Genomic DNA, 14924 nt, shown 5'->3' with positions numbered 1-14924 from the left:
CCAACCGCAACTACAAAATCAACACCTATTATAATACTGTCTACGACCACTACAACAGAACCACCCACCACAACTACAAAAGAAACACCCACTATAATACTTTCTACGACCAATACAACAGAACCACTCACCACTACTACAAAATCAACACCCACTACAATACACTCTACGAGCACTACAACAGAACCACCAACCGCAACTAGAAAATCAACACCCACTACAATACACTTTACGACCACTGCAACAGAACCACCTACCACAGCTACAAAATCAACATCCACTAGAATACTATCTACTACAATTACAACAGAACCACTCACCACAACTACAAAAGAAACACCCACTAGAATACTGTTTACGACCACTACAACAGAACCTCCCATAACAACTACACAATCAATCCCAACCAGAATACTCTCTACCACAACTACAACAGAACCACCCACCACAACTACAAAAGAAACACCCTCTACAATACTTTCTACGACTACTACAACAGAACCACTCACCACTACTACAAAAGAAACACCTTCTACAATACTTTCTACGACTACTACAACAGAACCACTCACCACTACTACAAAATCAACACCCACTACAATACACTCTACGTCCACTACAACAGAACCACCAACCGCAACTAGAAAATCAACACCCACTACAATACACTCTACGACCACTGCAACAGAACCACCTACCACAGCTACAAAATCAACATCCACTAGAATACTATCTACTACAATTACAACAGAACCACTCACCACAACTACAAAAGAAACCCACTAGAATACTGTTTACGACCACTACAACAGAACCTCCCATAACAACTACACAATCAATCCCAACCAGAATACTATCTACCACCACTACAACAGAACCACCCACCACAACTACAAAAGAAACACCTTCTACAATACTTTCTACGACTACTACAACAGAACCACTCACCACTACTACAAAATCAACACCCACTAGAATACTATCTACGTCCACTTCAGCCGAACCTTCGACCACAACTTCAATTTCAACACCCACTAGAATACTGTCTACGACTACTACAACAAAACAACCCACAGCAACTACGAAATCAACACCCACTATAATACTATCTACAACCACTGCAATAGAACCATCCACAATAACTTCAGAATCAACACCCACTACAATACATTCTACGAAAACTACAACAGAACCACCAACCACAACTATACCTATTAGAATACTATCTACGACTACTACAACAAAACAACCCACAACAACTACAAAATCAACACCCACTCTAATACTATCTACGACCAGCGCAACAGAACCACCCACACTAACTTCAGAATCAACACCCACTACAATACACTCTACGAGCACTACAACAGAACCACCAACCGCAACTACAAAATCAACACCTATTGGAATACTGTCTACGACCACTACAACAGAACCTCCCACAACAACTACAAAATCAATCCCAACCAGAATACTATCTACCACCACTACAACAGAACTACCCACCACAACTACAAAAGAAACACCCACTACAATACTTTCTACGACTACTACATCAGAACCACTCACCACTACTACAAATTCAACACCCACTAGAATACTATCTACGTCCACTACAACCGAACCTTCGACCACAACTTCAATTTCAACACCCACTAGAATACTGTCTACGACTACTACAACAAAACAACCCACAGCAACTACGAAATCAACACCCACTATAATACTGTCTACAACCACTGCAAAAGAACCACCCACAATAACTTCAGAATCAACACACATTACAATACACTCTTCGAGCACTACAACAGAACCACCAACCACAACTACACCTATTAGAATACTATCTACGACTACTACAACAAAACAACCCACAACAGCTACAAAATCAACACCCACTATAATACTATCTACGACCAGCGCAACAGAACCACCCACACTAACTTCAGAATCAACTCCCACTACAATACTCTCTACGAGCACTACAACAGAACCACCAACCGCAACTACAAAATCAACACCTATTATAATACTGTCTACAACCACTACGACAGAACCACCCACGACAACTACGAAAGAAACACCCACTACAATACTTTCTACGACCAATACAACAGAACCACTCACCACTACTACAAAATCAACACCCACTACAATACACTCTACGAGCACTACAACAGAACCACCAACCCCAACTAGAAAATCAACACCCACTACAATGCACTCTACGACCACTGCAACAGAACCACCTACCACAGCTACAAAATCAATATCCACTAGAATACTATCTACTACAATTACAACAGAACCACTCACCACAAGCACAAAAGAAACACCCACTAGAATACTGTCTACGACCACTACAACAGAACCTCCCACAACAACTACAAAATCAATCCCAACCAGAATACTATCTACCACCACTACAACAGAACCACCCACCACAACTACAAAAGAAACACCCTCTACAATACTTTCTACGACTACTACAACAGAACCACTCACCACAACTACAAAAGAAACACCCACTATAATACTTTCTACGACCAATACAACAGAACCACTCACCACCACTACAAAATCAACACCCACTACAATACACTCTACGAGCACTACAACAGAACCACCAACCGCAAATAGAAAATCAACACCCACTACAATACACTTTACGACCACTGCAACAGAACCACCTACCACAGCTACAAAATCAACATCCACTAGAATACTATCTACTACAATTACAACAGAACCACTCACCACAACTACAAAAGAAACACCCACTAGAATACTGTTTACGACCACTACAACAGAACCTCCCATACCAACTACACAATCAATCCCAACCAGAATACTCTCTACCACAACTACAACAGAACCACCCACCACAACTACAAAAGAAACACCTTCTATAATACTTTCTACGACTACTACAACAGAACCACTCACCACTACTACAAAATCAACACCCACTAGAATACTATCTACGTCCACTTCAGCCGAACCTTCGACCACAACTTCAATTTCAACACCCACTAGAATACTGTCTACGACTACTACAACAAAACAACCCACAGCAACTACGAAATCAACACCCACTATAATACTATCTACAACCACTGCAACAGAACCATCCACAATAACTTCAGAATCAACACCCACTACAATACACTCTACGACCACTACAACAGAACCACCAACCACAACTATACCTATTAGAATACTATCTACGACTACTACAACAAAAAACCCACAACAACTACAAAATCAACACCCACTCTAATACTATCTACGACCAGCGCAACAGAGCCACCCACACTAACTTCAGAATCAACACCCACTACAATACACTCTACGAGCACTACAACAGAACCACCAACCGCAACTACAAAATCAACACCTATTAGAATACTGTCTACGACCACTACAACAGAACCTCCCACAACAACTACAAAATCAATCCCAACCAGAATACTATCTACCACCACTACAACAGAACTACCCACCACAACTACAAAAGAAACACCCACTACAATACTTTCTACGACTACTACATCAGAACCACTCACCACTACTACAAATTCAACACCCACTAGAATACTATCTACGTCCACTACAACCGAACCTTCGACCACAACTTCAATTTCAACACCCACTAGAATACTGTCTACGACTACTACAACAAAACAACCCACAGCAACTACGAAATCAACACCCACTATAATACTGTCTACAACCACTGCAAAAGAACCACCCACAATAACTTCAGAATCAACACACATTACAATACACTCTTCGAGCACTACAACAGAACCACCAACAACAACTACACCTATTAGAATACTATCTACGACTACTACAACAAAACAACCCACAACAGCTACAAAACCAACACCCACTATAATACTATCTACGACCAGCGCAACAGAACCACCCACACTAACTTCAGAATCAACTCCCACTACAATACTCTCTACGAGCAGTACAACAGAACCACCAACCGCAACTACAAAATCAACACCTATTATAATACTGTCTACGACCACTACAACAGAACCACCCACCACAACTACAAAAGAAACACCCACTACAATACTTTCTACGACCAATACAACAGAACCACTCACCACTACTACAAAATCAACACCCACTACAATACACTCCACGAGTACTACAACAGAACCACCAACCGCAACTAGAAAATCAACACCCATTACAATACACTCTACGACAACTGCAACAGAACCACGTACCACAGCTACAAAATCAACATCCACTAGAATACTATCTACTACAATTACAACAGAACCACTCACCACAACTACAAAAGAAACACCCACTAGAATACTGTCTACGACCACTACAAGAGAACCTCCCACAACAACTACAAAATCAATCCCAACCAGAATACTATCTACCACCACTACAACAGAACCACCCACCACAACTACAAAAGAAACATCCTCTACAATACTTTCTACGACTACTACAACAGAACCACTCACCACTACTACAAAATCAACACCCACTAGAATACTATCTACGTCCACTTCAGCCGAACCTTCGACCACAACTTCAATTTCAACGCCCACTAGAATACTGTCTACGACTACTACTACAAAACAACCCACAGCAACTACGAAATCAACACCCACTATAATACTATCTACAACCACTGCAACAGAACCATCCACTATAACTTCAGAATAAACACCCACTACAATACACTCTACGACCAATACAACAGAACCACCAACCACAACTATACCTACTAGAATACTATCTACGACTACTACAACAAAACAACCCACAACAACTACAAAATCAACACCCACTCTAATACTATCTACGACCAGCGCAACAGAACCACCCACACTAACTTCAGAATCAACACCCACTACAATACACTCTACGAGCACTACAAGAGAACCACCAACCGCAACTACAAAATCAACACCTATTAGAATACTGTCTACGACCACTACAATAGAACCTCCCACAACAACTACAAAAGAAACACCTACTACAATACTTTCTACGACTACTACAACAGAACCACTTACCACTATTACAAATTCAACACCCACTAGAATACTATCTACGTCCACTACAACCGAACCTTCGACCACAACTTCAATTTCAACACCCACTAGAATACTGTGTACGACTACTACAACAAAACAACCCACAGCAACTACGAAATCAACACCCACTATAATACTATCTACGACCAGCGCAACAGAACCACCCACACTAACTTCAGAATCAACTACCACTACAATACTCTCTACGAGCAGTACAACAGAACCACCAACCGCAACTACAAAATCAACACCTATTATAATACTGTCTACGACCACTACAACAGAACCACCCACCACAACTACAAAAGAAACACCCACTACAATACTTTCTACGACCAATACAACAGAACCACTCACCACTACTACAAAATCAACACCCACTACAATACACTCCACGAGTACTACAACAGAACCACCAACCGCAACTAGAAAATCAACACCCATTACAATACACTCTACGACAACTGCAACAGAACCACCTACCACAGCTACAAAATCAACATCCACTAGAATACTATCTACTACAATTACAACAGAACCACTCACCACAACTACAAAAGAAACACCCACTAGAATACTGTCTACGACCACTACAACAGAACCTCCCACAACAACTACAAAATCAATCCCAACCAGAATACTATCTACCACCACTACAACAGAACCACCCACCACAACTACAAAAGAAACACCCTCTACAATACTTTCTACGACTACTACAACAGAAACAATACACTCTACGACCACTGCAACAGAACCACCTACCACAGCTACAAAATCAACATCCACTAGAATACTATCTACTACAATTACATCAGAACCACTCACCACAACTACAAAAGAGACACCCGTTAGAATACTATCTACGTCCACTACAACCGAACCTTCGACAACAACTTCAGAGTCAATACTCACTAGAATACTGTCTACGACCACTACAACAGAACCACCCACACTAACTTAAGAATCAACATCCACTACGATACACTCTACGAGCACTACAACAGAACCACCAACCACAACTACAAAATCAACACCTAGTAGAATACTGTCTACGATTACTACAACAGAACCACCTACCACAACTACAAAATCAACCCCTCCAGAATACTATCTACCACCACTCCAACAGAACCACCCACCACAACTACAAAAGAAACACCCACTAGAATACTTTCTACGACTAGTACAACAGAACCACTCACCATTACTACAAAATCAACAACCACTAGAATACAATCTACGTACACTGCAACCGAACCTTTGACCACAACTTCAATTTCGACACCCACTAGAATACTGTCTACGACCACTGCAACAGAAGGACCCACAATAACTTTAGATTTAACACCTAGTAGAATACACTCTACGAGCACTACAACAGAACCACCCACCACAACTTCAAAATCAAGACCTACTAGAATACTGTCTACGACGACTACAACAGAACCAACTACAACAGCTACAAAATCAACACCCACTAGAATACTATGTACGTCCACTATAACGGAACCTTCCACCACAACTTCACTTTCAACACCCATCAGAATAATATCTACGACCACTACAACAGAACCACTGAGCACAACTTCAAAATCAACACCCTCTAGAATACTAACTACGACCACTACAACAGAATCACCCACCCTCAACTACAAAATCAGCATCAACTAGAATACTATGTACGACTACTACAACAAAACAACCGACAACAACTACAAAATCAACACCCACAAGAATACTATATACGGCCACTGCAACAGAACCACCCACACCAACTTCAGAATCAACACCCACTAGATTACACTCTACGAGCACTACAGCAGAATCACCCACCACCACTACAAAATCAACACCCACTAGAATACTATCTACTGCCATAACAACAGAACCTGCTTCCACAACTATTACATCAACCCCCACCAGAATACTATCTACCACCACTACAACAGAATCACCCACCAGAACTACAAAAGAAACACCCACTACAATACTTTCTTCGACTAGTACAACAGAACCACTCACCACAACTACAAATTCAACACCTACTAGAATACTATCTACAACTTCTACAACAGAACCACCCACTGCATCTACAAAATCAACATCCACTAGAATACTATCCACGACATCTTCAACAGAACCACCCACCACATCTATAAAATCAACATGCACTTTAATACTACCTACGACCATTACAACAGAACCACCCACCACAAATACAAACTCAATACCCACTTGAATACTATCTACGACTACTACAACGGAATCCGGAACCATAACTCCAAAATCAACATCCACTAGAATACTATCTACGACCAGCAGAACATAACCACCAACCACAACTTCGAAATCAACACCCACTACAATACTTTCTACGATCAATACAACCGAACCACGCACCACAACTTCAGAATCAACACCCACCAGAATATTAACTTCGACTACTACAACAGAACCACCCACCACATCTACAAAATCAACATCCACTGGAATACTACCTACGACCGCTACAACATAACCACGCATTATATCTACAATTTCAACACCCACTAAAATACTGTCTACAACCACTACAACAGAACCACCAACGACAACTGCAAAATCATCATCTACTAGAATACTGTCTACGACCACTACTATAGAACCACCCACCACAACTACAAAATCAACTCCCACCATAATACTGTCTACGACCACTACAATAGAACCACCCACCCCAACTACAAAATCAACACCCACTAGAATATTATCTACTACCGTAACTAAAGAGAATACGACCACAATTACAAGATCACATACTACAACAATATCTACAACTACTGCTACAGAAACTGTCAACACAACTAAAAAATCATAATAAAAACTACTTCCACTACATTAATTCGATACCCTTTCTATTTTTTCTATTTTAGTACTTTCCAAAACTGCCATAGAAACTACCACCACACAGTCAAAATCATCTACTACTTTAGTGTTTACCACAACTATCACAGAAACTACAACCACAATTACAAAACCAACTATTACAACAGCATCTACCACCACTACCAAAGAAATTACCACGATAACTACCAAATCAACCTCCTCTATACTGATATCTACAACCAGTACCATAGAAGCTACTACAACACCTTCAAAATTATCTACTACATTAGTACCTACCACCATTTCCAAACAAAAACTCCCTCTGCAACTACGAAATCAACAAGCACTATAATGGTATCTACAACCACTACCACAGAAACCACTACAACTAAAAAATCATCTACTACAACAGTATCAACAACCACTATCAGAGAAATTACCACCACAACTACAAAATCATCTACTGCAATGGTATCTACCACAACTTCCACTGAAACTACTACAACGACTGCAAAATCATCTACTAAAACAACATCTACCAAAACTACGAGAGAAATTACCACGACAACTATAAAATCAACCTCCACTGTAGTGGTATCTGCCACCACTACCACAGAAACCATTACAACTACAAAATCACCTACTACAACAATATCTACAACCACTGTAAGAAAAACTACCACAACAACTACTAAATCATCTACTACAAACGTATCTACCACCACTACCACAGAAACTACCACCACAACTTCAGAATCATCCACTACAACAGCACCTACCATCACTGGAAACATAAACACATATGCAGTTTAATGTGATCCTTTATTGACAACGTTTCGCCCACACAGTGGGCTTTTTCAAGTCACAAACAGATCTACCTGGGGTGGAAGGTACGGGAGTATTTATAGTCAGGTTCAGAATGTTGAGGTCAGGTGGAGAATGCTGCATCTGATGATCCACTGGGTGGGGTTATAGAGTCTTGGGTATCTTGGCAGGGGTATTGGACAAGTTATGAGTAGACCTTCTGCAGTATTCTATGTTCTTATGTGGGATAGCGATGAAGAAATTCCTTGGCAAGTGGTTCAGCTATGTTATAGAAGCCATTGTTCTGGTTGAAATTGTTGGTTATAGAGATAAGCGATGATTCCAGGATTCTTCGGTATTGAGTGTTGTCTTCTGTGGCGATAAGTCTTGAGTTTCTGTAGTTAATTAAATGGTTGTGTGAATTGCGATGTTGTACACAGGCATTCCTTGTATCGTCAGTCCTGCTTGCGTATTGGTGTTCTGAAATACGTGTTCGGAGGTCTCTTGATGTTTCGCCCACGTATAATTTGTTGCAGTCATTACAAGGGATTATGTATACCCCTGCAGAGGATGGAAGCTTGTCCTGTCTACTACTGGTGATGCCTTATCTTACTCACTGTAGCCTTATCTTACTTAATGTAGCCTTATCTTACTCACTGTAGCCTTATCTTACTTAATGTAGCCTTATCTTACTTAATGTAGCCTTATCTTACTCTCTGTAGCCTTATCTTACTTAATGTAGCCTTATCTTACTCACTGTAGCCTTATCTTACTTAATGTAGCCTTATCTTACTTAATGTAGCCTTATCTTACTCACTGTAGCCTTATCTTACTTAATGTAGTCTTATCTTATTTAATGTAGCCTTATCTTACTTAATGTAGCCTTATCTTACTTAATGTAGTCTTATCTTACTTAATGTAGTCTTATCTTACTTAATGTAGCCTTATCTTACTTAATGTAGTCTTATCTTATTTAATGTAGCCTTATCTTATTTAATGTAGCCTTATCTTACTTAATGTAGCCTTATCTTACTTAATGTAGCCTTATCTTACTCACTGTAGCCTTATCTTACTTAATGTAGCCTTATCTTACTTAATGTAACCTTATCTTACTCACTGTAGCCTTATCTTACTTAATGTAGTCTTATCTTACTTAATGTAGCCTTATCTTACTTAATGTAGCCTTATCTTACTTAATGTAGCCTTATCTTACTTAATGTAGCCTTATCTTACTTAATGTAGCCTTATCTTACTTAATGTAGCCTTATCTTACTTAATGTAGTCTTATCTTACTTAATGTAGCCTTATCTTACTTAATGTAGCCTTATCTTACTTAATGTAGCCTTATCTTACTTAATGTAGCCTTATCTTACTTAATGTAGCCTTATCTTATTTAATGTAGTCTTGTCTTTACTGTTCCCTTTTCTTATCTAATGTAATCTTAGCTTGCCTATTGTAGCTTTGTGTAACCTAATGTAGCCTTACTTAATATAGCCTTGCCTAGCCTAAACTAGCTAAACCAAGAGCTAGAGTTATTTCGATGGTTGCATAATCTTAGAGAAGTATCTCCGTATCTCATAACCTCAGCCCACTCTACCCTAATTCACTCAAACACGGTACAGAGTGCTACAAAAGTTTCTACTGTAGCCCAATAAATAAAAGAAAGGTCCCCTGCACTTTAACGTATACATAAGGAATACCACAGTGTGGCATAAATTTGAAATGTAGTCAATTGTCAATGATGAAGGTTTGAAGCCGAACGGAAGAGGCATTTTTAATTATCACATGGAAAATTTCTTCAACCAAAATTCGCACCTATACAGCCGAAAACAAGCTCGAACTTTTTGCCTAAGATACACCACCTTTGAAAGTTTAAAGCCAATCAGCAGAGGTATTCCCTAGTTATTCTGCAAAGTCCACTATCCATAATACACAAGCCCTATTGAAGTTTAAAGCCGCTTATAAGCTGCATTCTCAAGGTATCGACGTTGAAGCTTCAAATCGTATTAAGCATTCTTAAATCATTACATGAAATCCAGTACAACAATTTTTCCAACTTCAACAGAAGTGGCAAATTTGCAGCTACACAGCCGGACAAGCAATTCGGATCTTTCTCTAAGATACACCAGCGTCTTAGGTTTGAAACTGGTCAGAAGAGGCATTCTCCAGTTACTGTATAGATTAATGAGGTAGGGATGACTGGAGTAATGGGATATGGACTTATATTACTAGTAATAAATGCACATAATGCAGAGCCATTATATACGCTGATTCCTACACGTGTGATATAAATTGAAGATAAAAAATGTATACTTTAGAATATATATATATATATATATATATATATATATATATATATATATATATATATATATATATATATATATATATATATATATATATATATATATATATAATGAATAAAGAGTATTTACATAAAATTAGTTTATTTCACTCCTATATTCAGAGAGGGAAGAGTGAGATTAGAATGAGGAGGAAGAGGAGGTGTGAGGGTGAGGAAGAGGAAGTGTGAGGGTAAGGAAGAGGAAGTGTGAGGGTGAGAAAGAGGAAGTGTGAGGGTAAGGAAGAGGAGGAAGGTGGTGTGAGGCTGAAGGGAAACGTATTCAAATCTAAACCAATTGCATTTTCTTTAGAAAAACAAATTTTACAGGCTAAGAGCTGTTATCCTACCTTAGCTTATTTCAAAGCTCATCGCTGTCTAAGGTATACCACCACATGTCCACCGTTTTCACGGTAGACATGTGGTACATGTGTATCATTCGCATGGTGCTTGTACATGCGTGCCCGTGTGTGTTAATTAAGTACTTTTCTGGGCTGAGTGCGCTGCAACCCACATTTGACTAATCCATTAGTACCTGTTTAAAACTAGTCGAAGCGGCAACAGGTGTAGCGTGAGGCAGTGGTTAGCACGCTTGTCTCACACCTGAGAGGACGTGGGACTCAATCCCACTATTAATAATAATATCTTTATTTACTACAAGTACATGTACAAGGTACACAAGCCTAGCTGACATCAGTGACATACACTATATAGAAAATCACTTGTTATGCAGAGTATTTCTAGGAGATTAGGTCAGTTTTGTTCCAGGATGCGACAGCAGGTGTCTTAAGGAAACACGTCCTAATATTTCCACCCGTACCGGGGATCGACCCTAAGACCTCAGTGTGTGAGCTGAGTATTGAGATAATCGACTATTGTGGGTTGCATCCTGTTAGAGGACCTAAAACAACAACCTCAGTGGAAATAAGCCACGTTGTTTGGGGCTTACAGGAGTACTAATTCATTGGGTTTAATAAACCGAATAGTCTGACTTTTTTGGGTTATCCTAGGTTCTTTACGTATATGTTGCTATGAATGATAATCTCTGTAATTGTATTTGTGTTAACCTGAATAAACTTGCTTACTTACCAGTCTTCGATTTGGCCAGAGTTTCCTAGCATGTTTTTTTTTTAGTTTAAATTATTGTAGTCTACCCTGCAAACTTATGGATATTGTATTATAGAAAATGTCGTTTTCTTCGGTGGAGAATAATGTGAATTTATTTTCTTTCAAAGTACTTTTTAAGTAAGCCTAGCGTATAGCTAAACAAATAAAATCCCAGAGTTTAATAGCACAGTTAGGTTAGGTTAATTTGCATAAAGTTAAAGATTCGTTTTATTAAATTACATATAAAAGAATTAAGATAACGGCCACGATGTTAGGAGGATCCCAATGGAAATAATTCACTTTGACTTTTTGGGGTTATCCTGGGTAATGTGCACCTATGTTACTATGTATGATAATTGTACTTATGTAGACCTGTACCTAAATAAACTTACATTTATCTCTTTCTTGAACCTAACATGACCTAACATCAAGTTAAAACAAAAACATTTATAAGTTTACAGGAAATGTTAGAAAGTTGACAATAAAATCCCTGTAAGCCTTTGACTGTGTCTGGTTACTGCCATCACTGATTTATTAAAGTTAGTGAGTTTTTATCAACGCTTACTGACCTCATTTAATAAGTACTCAAGCGTAAATAAAAATTTACTTACCAATCGACCTCAGTTAATCTTCGAACTCGATATCAAGTTGAATACGATGTTCTCGTCCGGCCAGCGAAGTTAAGCAACCTTGGTTTTGGCTAGTACTTGGATGGGTGACTTCCTGCGGAAAAAACAAATGCTGCTAGTGCGCGTTCAAGTACCCTTGTGAAAATAAGTCACATTGTTTGGGTATCTTAGGTAATTTACACATATGTTAGACAATTGTAATAATCCACAAATAATGTGACTGTACCTAAATAAACTTACCAATTAAAAAACTCATACCAACAAAGCCTTCGTAAGTCACGATCATGGTCTTACTCCCACAGATTCCTTCTACACTTGTACTTTCTGGGTAAAAAATGGATGAAGTGCTTGAGTGACGAAGAAAATCATCGTCACTCAAGCACGAATCAAGACACATACTTTCGTAGTGTCCCTTAATATGATCTTTCCAGATGGTCAGCCCCTAGCAAGCTTGACCCTGAAGTTAACGATCGTGGATTATGAATCCTCCTGCTGGTGTTGACTGGTTACCTGTTAATGTAGCTTAAATGAGAAATCTGTAGCTTACACCCCCAGGTTAACTGACATTAATATGACAAATAATATGTTTAAAATAATGGTATTGCAAATTAACAGTAGCATTTGGGGTACAAAAACCACGTTTCACAGAAGTAAATGTAAGTGTACTTACCTATTTGTAACCAACTATTTGTGGTTGCAGAGGTGGACTCACAGCTCCTAGCCCCACCTCCTCGCTGGTCGCTAATGGGTTCACTCTCTCTCGGCTCCAAGAGCTTTATCGTACCTCTTCCCCTCTCTTAAACCTGTGTATGAATCCTGTCTCCACTGCACCACTTTCCAGATTGCTCCACTTCCTGACAATTCTATGACTGAGATAATACTGCTTAACATCCCTAGAGCTCATCTGAGTTTTCAACTTCCAGATGTACTCACCTATTTGTACTCACCTATTTGTGGTTGCAGGGGTCGAGTCCTAGCTCCTGGCCCCGCCTCTTCACCGGTTGCTACTAGGCCCTCTCTCTCCCCGCTCCATGAGCTTTATCAAACCTCGTCTTAAAACTGTGTATGGTTCCTGCCTCCACTACGTCATTTTCTAGGCTATTCCACTGCCTTACAACTCTATGACTGAAGAAATACTTCCTGCTATCTCTCTGACTCATTTGTGTCTTCAACTTCCAATTGTGGCCTCTTGTTTCTATGTCCCCTCCCTGGAACATCCTGTCCTTGTCCACCTTGTCTATTCCACGCAGTATTTTATATGTCGTTATCATGTCTCCCCTGACCCTCCTGTCCTCCAGTGTCGTCAGGCCGATTTCCCTTAATCTTTCTTCATAGGACATTCCCCTTAGCTCTGGAACTAACCTTGTTGCAAACCTTTGTACTTTCTCTAGTTTCTTGACGTGCTTTATCAAGTGCGGGTTCCAAACAGGTGCTGCATACTCCAGTATGGGCCTGACATACACGGTGTACAGTGTCTTGAATGATTCCTTACTAAGGTATCGGAATGCTGTTCTCAGGTTTGCCAGGCGCCCATATGCTGCAGCAGTTATGTGATTGATGTGTGCTTCCGGAGACATGCTCGGTGTTATACTCACCCCAAGATCTTTCTCCTTGAGTGAGGTTTGCAGTCTTTGGCCACCTAGCCTATACTCTGTCTGTGGTCTTCTGTGCCCTTCCCCTATCTTCATGACTTTGCATTTGGCAGGATTAAATTCGAGAAGCCATTTGCTGGACCAGGTGTCCAGTCTGTCCAGGTCTCTTTGAAGTCCTGCCTGGTCCTCATCAGATTTAATTCTCCTCATTAACTTCACATCATCTGCAAACAGGGACACTTCTGAGTCTAACCCTTCCGTCATGTCGTTCACATATACCAAAAATAGCACTGGTCCTAGGACCGACCCCTGTGGGACCCCGCTCGTCACAGGTGCCCACTGTGATACATCATTACGTACCATGACTCGTTGTTGCCTCCCTGTCAGGTATTCTCTGATCCATTGCAGTGCCCTTCCTGTTATATGCGCCTGATGCTCTAGCTTCTGCACTAATCTCTTGTGAGGAACTGTGTCAAAGGCCTTCTTGCAGTCCAAGAAGATG

General features: G+C 39.9%; 2 protein-coding genes across 2 annotated transcripts; both read left to right on the top strand.

Annotated features, from left to right (window-relative positions):
• Positions 1 to 388: 388 nt before the first annotated feature.
• LOC138853085 (mucin-2-like) lies at positions 389 to 3284 on the top strand (the record flags this gene model as incomplete). Its single annotated transcript, XM_070087685.1, has 1 exon — positions 389 to 3284. A coding segment is annotated over one exon (2892 nt), but the record flags the coding sequence as incomplete, so codon positions are not given.
• Positions 3285 to 4725: 1441 nt separating this feature from the next.
• On the top strand, positions 4726 to 6426 carry LOC138853066 (uncharacterized; the record flags this gene model as incomplete). The annotated part of the gene is made up of 1 exon (XM_070087504.1): positions 4726 to 6426. A coding segment is annotated over one exon (1320 nt), but the record flags the coding sequence as incomplete, so codon positions are not given.
• Positions 6427 to 14924: the final 8498 nt, after the last annotated feature.

This window comes from Cherax quadricarinatus, chromosome 22, assembly GCF_038502225.1.
Source record: "Cherax quadricarinatus isolate ZL_2023a chromosome 22, ASM3850222v1, whole genome shotgun sequence".
In the NCBI taxonomy this organism is placed as follows: domain Eukaryota; kingdom Metazoa; phylum Arthropoda; class Malacostraca; order Decapoda; family Parastacidae; genus Cherax; species Cherax quadricarinatus.
This window is presented reverse-complemented; position numbering and strand designations above follow the sequence as displayed.